Source organism: Leucoraja erinacea, chromosome 28 (genome assembly GCF_028641065.1).
Source record: "Leucoraja erinacea ecotype New England chromosome 28, Leri_hhj_1, whole genome shotgun sequence".
Taxonomy (NCBI): domain Eukaryota; kingdom Metazoa; phylum Chordata; class Chondrichthyes; order Rajiformes; family Rajidae; genus Leucoraja; species Leucoraja erinaceus.
The window spans coordinates 17,768,670-17,777,453 of NC_073404.1; the positions used below are offsets into that span (position 1 = coordinate 17,768,670).

General features: G+C 40.8%; 2 protein-coding genes across 4 annotated transcripts in view; one reads left to right on the top strand and one right to left on the bottom strand.

The window, feature by feature from the left end:
- The window catches only part of lrwd1 (leucine-rich repeats and WD repeat domain containing 1), a 39,698-nt gene extending 38,241 nt beyond the window's left edge, over positions 1-1,457 (bottom strand). The window contains exon 1 of one of the 2 annotated variants that reach the window (XM_055657912.1): positions 1,318-1,457. The gene's annotated coding sequence lies outside the window, so the exon portion shown is untranslated. Of the gene's footprint in view, positions 1-1,046; positions 1,184-1,317 lie in introns of those variants that run through there. The other variant, XM_055657913.1, reaches the window with a different exon arrangement.
- Positions 1,417-7,983, top strand: alkbh4 (alkB homolog 4, lysine demthylase). Of its 2 annotated transcripts, none has more exons than XM_055657917.1 (3): positions 1,417-1,833; positions 4,849-5,046; positions 6,351-7,983. In XM_055657917.1, exons 1-3 carry the CDS (start codon positions 1,417-1,419, stop codon positions 6,987-6,989), a joined length of 1,254 nt encoding a protein of 417 aa, XP_055513892.1. In that variant the 3' UTR covers positions 6,990-7,983. The 2 variants fall into 2 exon arrangements, with proteins under 2 accessions (XP_055513892.1, XP_055513893.1); XM_055657918.1 differs by lacking the exon at positions 1,417-1,833 and adding an exon at positions 3,554-3,712.
- Positions 7,984-8,784: the final 801 nt, after the last annotated feature.

Consider the following 8,784-nt stretch of genomic DNA (forward strand, 5'->3'; position numbering starts at 1 on the left):
GGGGAGAGAGGGGAGAAGGAGTGGAAACAACTTTTAAGAAGCCAGAGAAACACGGCTGTGAAGCTTGGCGAACATTTAATGTATCCTTGGTTCTGAAAACGACGTACCTTTTTTTCTCCAATGAGTCAAATTCACCAGTCAGCACCGGCTACAACCTACGAGAACCTCTGACCTTCTGACAAACCACTAGGACCTCCTGGCGACCCACCTATGGCACGAGAATTCTCGTTACTCTCCATGGCAGCTTCATTCTAGTCGCCGCTAATTTTTCAACACGTTGAAAAATTCACAGCGACCATAATGAGGCCACGACTAGTTCCCAGAATGCGGAAACTCCTCGCGACCATGAAGGTGACTCCCCGGCAACAACCCACGAACATGTGGCGACTGCATAGTCTCTCTGCATAGTCATTTATGGGCCTGTCCCACTTAGGCGATTCTTCAAGTGGCTGCCAGGGACTAGTTTTAATGGAATTCACCTACGACACCTGGCGACAAACTACGACAGCTCCTACGACAGCAAACATTGTCGCCACTGTCGCCGAAAATTGTTGAAAATTTTGCGGCAGTCGCCTGCAGTTGCCCAAAAAATCGCCTAAGTGGGACAGGCACATAACTGTTTTGCTTTCCACAGAAAATGCTTGCCCTGCTAAGTAGATTGGCATTTTCCCTCTTTCAACTTCACAACATTTACAGTTACATTTTAAATTTCCATTTAGTGCAGTAGTTATGAGGCCACTCACATGAGACTCACAGAGCTACCAAACAGGACATGCACAACTACACTTCGCATCTGAAACTGTGCTGAGTGATGCTCTACCTAGAGCGTACTACATCCTGATCCAGAAACGGTGCCGATATTATGCTGGAAAGGGAAAGAAAAACTGAAAACATGAAACAAAAAGATAAGACAGGATCTGCTGTAAACATTCAGCAACATGATGAAGACTAACCAGCTCTGAGTGCAGACTTGTTTTTATAATTGATTAATAGAAGAAAGAATAAACCAGCAGTCTCGACCCGAAACGTCACCCATTATTTCTCACCAGAGATGCTGCCTGTCCCGCGGGGTTACTCCGGAATTTTGTGTCTATCTCCGGTGTAAACAAGCAGTAACTTGACTGAAACCGGCGCAACTGTGCCCACTGGTGGGTGGCCAGAGCCACACGTGTTCGCCGGCGCCACGGGATCTGCCATTGTGCAGACCAAAGATTATAGAGGAGCATCTTTGGTGCAGACCGCCCTGCAGACCAAAGATACTTATATGATGTTTGCTGCACACACACACATCAACTCTAACGAGAGGCTTTCACTAACTTTCACAGTGGCAACGCCGCTCGGCTCGGTCTCCCTCTCCGCCGGCTCCCAGCAGCGGACTTCACGGCCAACAGCCTTCACCAAAGCCTTCACTCCCTCATGGACGAGTTCGGCTCGAGCTCCGGCGAGCGACCTGGTCTCCGCGCGCGCGCCGCTCCGTTTCGGGCTCCCCGCTTGTTTCGGTTCGGCTCGGGTTTCCCGCTCGGCTCGAGCTCCCCACACGCGCGGCGCTTGCTCCGTCCGGGCTTGGCCCGACTAGGCCCCGCCCCGCGTCCCAGCCTCAGCCCGTGTGCTCGCGTCGCTCAGCCGGCCGCTGGTGCGGATCGGTTGGCCGGTCGGATCAAAGAGACTAGAGGAGTATGCGCATCTAGTACCTTTGGGTCGGATTGGGTAGGTGAAGTGGAAATGGCTGCGGAGGCGGCTGCGCTGCCGGGCTGCGGCTGCAAAGGAATCCGTTCGTGTCTGAGATGTGAGCAGGCCAGAGGCCCAGTTGATCTATGTCCCAAGTTACAGCGGGTGAGTGAGTGTCTCTGTAAAGTGAGTAAAGACAAACAGCGGCCTCTGGAAAATAATACAAATAAATGGACGCGATGCAACCTTCGAAGAAGCCTGAACCATCATCGGGATTAATGCAAACCATGTAAGGTGGGAAGCCAAAGTTCTAATGTGTAGGAAGGAACTGCAGATGTTGGTTAACATCGAAGATAGACACAAAATGCTGGAGTAACTCCGCGGGCCAGGCAGCATCTCTGGAGAGAAGGAATGGGCCGCGTGTCGGGTCTGAAGATGGATCTCGACCCGAAACTTCACCCATTCCTTTCATCCAGAGCCTGTCCCGCCGAGTCACTCCAGCGTTTTGTGTCTTTAGCCAAAGATCTGTCAGAAATTGGTGGAAACACAATTACATACAGAATGATTCTCCATCTTCATTTATATGGGACAATTAACCCAGGAAGCCATTCCAGGAGAGTTGTCAAATGAGGAACGTCTGGGCAGGCTATTCTCGTATCCTCTGGCATTTAGAAGAGTGAGAAAGGAGACGTGATTTTCACTCCTGAGACGAGGAAGCTTGACAGAAGGGAATATGTAGAGGAAGTTTCATATTATGTGAGAACCTAGGACTATTTGAAAGTGAGGCATCCGTTGGAGACAGATAAGATTAAATTGTTTGATTTGATTTGATTCAACTTTATTGTCATTGCACAAGTACGAGTACAGGTACAACGATATGCAGTTTAGCATCTAGTCAAGAGTGCAAGGGAGTAAAAATACTGGTTAAAACAATATGTGCAATGTGGATGAATTAAACTAGTACATAGGCAAATAAATATATACAGATAAAAGAGTATGAAAGATAGCTAGCATCGGGCCTGTGAGTTCAGCAGGGTAACGGTATTTTGGAAAAAAGCTGTTCCTCAGCCTGCTTGTGCGAGACCTGAGGCTCTTGTACCGCCTCCCTGGGAGGAGGGCAAATAGTTCTCCCTCCTGTTATGGATTTTTAAACTTCCTGAAAAGTTGTTAGAAGTGGGATCTTTGAATATTTAAAAGCAAAAATTGATAGACTCTTCAGGGGACTTAAAGATTAAAACTTTCTTTAAACCTGCTGTTGTAAAGTTAGATCCAAGTCATCCATAATCTTGTTAAATGCAAGATATGGCATGAGGGAATGAATGGCCTTTTGTATGGAACCAAATTGTATTGAGGAAAGAGTTGTAACAGAATTGGATAACCAGTGTAGTATCAGAAAGGATTGAATTTAAAGGGCATTGATTTTCAGTTTAGATGAAGGAAAAGATTTTCTAATTAGCAGCAACAATCATTTAAATTTGCCATGATTACATCATGAACTAGGATTGATAACGACTACAGAAAATGCTAGACATGTCAGACCACCTCATGAAGAGAAACGGGTCTATGATTCCCTTCATGACAAGACATGGATTGTTTGATAAGGGGTTTTTGATCTGAAATATTAGCTCTGTTTCTCTTCCCATGGATGTGACCAGACATGCTAAGTATTTCCAATCTTTTCTGTTGTTATTCCAGATTACCAGTATTTGCATGTTCATAACAACTACATTCTGCAACCTGATCTTCTTTGTAAGATGAAGATTACAGAGATTTGATATGTCAGAGAGGATTCTCTTGATCTTCTACAGGTGTATTGTAGAGAACATATTGACTGGTTGCATCACGGCCTGGGTCGGCAACTTGAATCCCAGGAGCGAAGAAGACTGCAAAATGTTGTGAATACTGTCCAGTCCATCATGGGTTCCGACCTCCCCACCATCGAAGGGATTTACCAGAGTCTCTGCCCCAAAAAAGTAGCCAGCTTCATCAGAGACCCACACTACCCTGGCGACACACCAATTTCACCCCTGCCATCGGGAAGAAGGTACAGGAGCCTGTAAACTGTAACGTCCAGGTTCAGGAACAGCTTCTTCCCCACAACCATTAGGCTATTAAACACTACAACCTCAAATAAGCTCTGAACTACATAGAATATTATTGAAGAAGGGTTTCGACCCAAAAGTCACCCATTCCTTCTCTCCAGATATGCTGCCTGGCCCACTGAGTTACTCCAGGCTTTTTGTGTATACATATTCGGTTTAAACCAGCATCTGCAGTTCCTTCTTGCCCATTGTATTATTATTGTTTGTTTTTTATGTGTACGTATGCTTGTGTGTGTGTGTGTATATATATACTTTTTTTTCTCATGTATTGTTTACATTGTACTATGTTTACATATTCTGGGATGCTGCTATTCATTTGAAATTCAAGTAAGAATTTAATTGTTCCATCTGGGACATATGACAATAAGACACTTGGCTCTTGAATGATATCAGATTAAGATTCAACATTATTGTCATTGTGTAGTGTACAGTACAGAGACACCGAAATGCAGTTAGCATCTCCCTAGAAGAGCTACATAAATATGAGCAATAAATAAATCTATTTACGTGCATACAGTCATAGTATTTTTGTCATGGTGGGAGGAATGCTGGAGCTTCAAGTGTAAAGGAAAAAAATTCAAGTGAAATATTTGGAACGTAACAGATCAGCAAAACAAAATTCCATGATGTTATCAATATGAACTTGTGCTTCATTTTATATTTGTACACATTGCATTTCTTTCCAAGTGGATTATATTTTAGTAGTTTTGAGTAAAATTCTGTTTAAAAACCCCCCAATAAATGCTGGAGTAACACGGTGGGTGTGGCAGCTTCTCTGGAGAACATGGATAGGTGACATTCCATGTTCTCCAACGAAGTTGCCTGACCCACTGAGTTACTCCAGCACTTTGTATCTTTTCTTGTAAACCAGCATCTGCAGTTCCTTATGTCTATATGTTATTTGATCTGGTCATTGAGGTTCAGTGTTTGGTTTATATGAACAAGTTCGCTGAAGGAGTTGAATTGATGTCTATTTTATTGCATGTTATGAGACTCGCATCTTGTTTACTAATATAATCAAAGTGTCCTGAAAGTTATGTATGCATTTTAAACATTATCATCAAATCTCTTCCTACAGAGAAAGTACCACTTCACTTATCATTTGGAGTCAGGCTTAGCAGTTGCAGATTACTCTACTTGTCTGACTGGTTGGGCTTTTCCATTTCCTGGTGTATTTTTAGCCGAAAAGTTTGTGAATGAAGAGGAAGAAGCGGAGATGGTAAACCTAATGGATGACAATGAGTGGAAACCATCCCAATCTGGACGAAGGAAACAGGTTAGGTTTTTCTTTCGTAAAGAACGTGCTATTTATAGATCACTTGTTGGGACAACATTAACAATACCAGTTTTGCAGTACATATCTTCATAATATGATAGAATATTAATGCTTCTATTTTAAGTGACGAGATGTGATAGCCAATTTTTATTTTAGTTCTTTCCTTCCTGATTGTATTTAACAGTTTGTCTTGATAACGTGCATAAACCAACGTTCCATTACAAGTATTAATCATTCTGACACAAATGCAATTGCACTTACCTAAATGTAAAATAAACTGACTGAAACTGATCTTTCCAAGTTTCTTGTTTTGGAAATTTACTGTGTCCCTTGAGATTCTAAGCATGAAACATGATGATGATCGCCCAGCTGGAAATACTTCATAGAATTATTTTGTTATGATGAATGGTTTTATTTAAATCATTAGTGGAATTATATAAAACTGAGGCACTATCAATGTGCCTCATGTAATATTTGCTTCTTCATGAACCAAGTGGAAAATGCTGGAGCAGTATCTATCCACATAGAGAGAAAAACAGTTAACATTGCATCAGAAAAGTCATTTTCTAATTCAGATGGAACATTAACTCTGCATCTCTTTCAATGGATATTGCTGGACCTATTTAAGTTTTTTCTGTTTTATTTCAGTATCTGCAGATTTTTCCTTTTGCAAAAGGAGTTCCTGTAATCCATTTATTTTGAATGCTGTCCAAAAGACCTTTTTTTGCTGTTGCCTTCACTTTCTAGGCACTGCCGACATTGGTCTTCACAATATTGGTGTCAGTATGTTTTAATTCTCCCATCAGTTTGTAGGAAATAATAAACGATCAATGAAGGCAAGCATACCATATACCTTCTTTACTACTCAATCTACTGGTGTTACTGTGAGAGAGTATAGACATGGACCCTAAGATCTCTCTGTATATTAAAGCTATTAAGGGTCTTGCCATTAATTGCCTTAGATTCGACAGCACAAAGTGCAACACCTGACATTTGCGCCACCCACATTTCTCACTCATTTCTGTAGCTGATCTATATTCTACTGTGTATTTTGATAGACTTTCTCACTGTCACCAACCTCTCTAATTTTGGTGTAGTCTGCAAACATACTAACCAACCCATCTACATTTACATCCAAATCATTTATATATCACAAACAATCGAGATCCTAGTACAGATCCCCCACAGAATTCCACTGGTCACAGTCAACCAGTCAGAATAACATCCAATGATTCCAAGTGAATAGATAAATAATAATTTGTTTTAATCTATTGTTACTAATATATTTCCTTGTAAACTTGTAGGACTATGGCCCAAAAGTGAACTTTAAAAAGCGCAAGTTGAAAGTGGGATGCTTCAGTGGCCTACCGTGCAATAGCCTCTCGCTCATGGATCGAATGACACAATGCAGTGTACTGAAAGACTTCCTTCCTGTAGAACAGTGTAACCTAGATTACAGACCAGAACATGGCTCTGGCATTGATCCACACTTTGATGACTGGTGGCTCTGGGGCAAACGTTTGGTCAGCATTAATCTGCTGTCTGAAACCAAATTATCAATGACTTGTGATTCGGAGGATTTGATCCAACTACACTTGACTGAAATGGTGCCCAATACTCAGCAATGTGATCCCATAAATGGTAACTCGGAAAGCATTTCTGATTTCCATGGAGATACTTCAGATCATTGCAAAGGTCAAAGGTCTGTATCTTACAATGATGTCGAGATAGCAATTCACATGCCAAGGCGATCTTTAATTGTTTTGTATGGAAATGCACGATATAAATGGAAACATGGGATTTATAGACAGGATATCCAGTCAAGGCGAATATGCTGTACCTTTAGGGAGCTATCAGAAGAGTTTGGCGAGGGAGGTAAACAAGAAGCATTGGGGAAAGTGCTTTTGGATATTGCATTAAGCTTTAAAGGTGTTCCTGGATAATAACTGCTGAAGCATCAAAAGGTATTATAAACCTGGCTCTGGGATATGTACATAAAGATTTGGATTGTTATTTTATTCTATTTCGGTACTATGTAGCCTGGTTTTAAATACCTGGCTCCAGGCTATTATAGTTTCATAAAGTAACTTTAGTAGCATAAAGTAAAAATACAAAAGTCATGAATTATGCTAGTTATCCTCCTCCCCACTTGGGAATAAACTGCTATCTCTACACTAAATCTTGCACCCCCAATCACACTAACATTGAGAATTCTCCACTGAAAGACATTATGGTCACCAAATCTTGCATTGGTACAACCTCTTGGGCATTTCTGGAGAGTGAGGATGACTTGTTTCCACTCTGGTTTGGTAGGTTCTGAGTTGGCAGAAGATTCCTGGCAGGATGGTTAAGTGGGTAGTATGAAATATATCTTCCTTCTGCTCTTTACGTTGGTCTTCTCCAAATACAATGCAGTCCCCAGTGCACTTTATCCATGAGCAATTTGGACTGGAGGGCCTGTCTCCATGTATGACTTCATTTTAAGGGTCATGAACCAGGGATTCCCATGAGCTAATGGAAATATAGTTTTTTTCCCCCCAATGGGACTTTGAGAACATCCTCGAAAGTTTCTTCCCACCTGCTAATCCCTTGATGTAGGAACCTAAATGTCTGTTTTAAGGGTCCAATGTTGGCCTTGGGAGTTCCATGGTCTGCCCAATGTAGCAGACACAAGTATAATTTGAACATCAATCTTGGGGTGCAGCAATGTAGCAACGGAATTTGTGGGAATTCTGTTGCCAAATGACCTTCGGTTTAAATTAATTTCAATCTCTTTTCTCTGTATTTCAGCTACATATCACATATGCCTGTTGAGAAAAAGGATACTAAAGTAACATAAATTAAGTGTACATCTGGTTTTAGTGTTGGAATTCCATGAAATTGTATATTTCTATTTTGGATGACTTTTTGTATTTATTAAAGATGATTTTGTTTTAATCCAGAATACATGAACATTTTTTTTTTTTTTTAATCCGGTCTTTATACATTCATGAAAGTAAATGATAAGCTGACTGGATATGCCTCTCTCCAAACTTTCAATTGATCCAGTAATATAATTTGATCAATGAACTTTTCATTATCAAATTTACAGTTTGGTCTCTGCCAAAAATAGTGCTTCAAAATGGCTGTGGGAGTGGTTTAGCCAAGATTGACAGTTTGCACAATCTGATACCACTTGTAATTAAATTAATTAAAAGTACATCAACATTTAAACTGTTCCATTCACAAATTCTTCAATGTATAATCAACAATTTCTGTAATTTTTCAGTAAGTTTGGTACAAATTAAACCATATTAATGCGATTCGGTTCGCTCAAATTAATTGGATGGATATTGTCTCTTCACATATGATGGGCTGCTCCATTGTTCTTCCACTTTGGCCTGTCCCAGGCACACGATGAAAGCTTACACAGTGTGGCAAAAAATTCAAACTTCTAACTTTTTTTTACAACTAACCAAAGTGCTTAAATTCATAGTTTCTCATATGGAGTTAATGGGATTGGGGAATGGATCCAAAATTTGGCAATTGTTAAAAATATAAACTATAATTAACAAGTGCAAGGAATAATAATAGGTCAGGCTAAAGAAAGAGCAAAGACACAAGGAATTGACTTGACTTTACATGCTTTTGTCAATTTTTTTTTTATAAAGACCTGGAGAAAGAAATTAGGTCTTTACTAGGATGGAAAACAAGAGATAATTAACTGACAAGTTTTCTCGGTCTCCATTACGTCTAGAA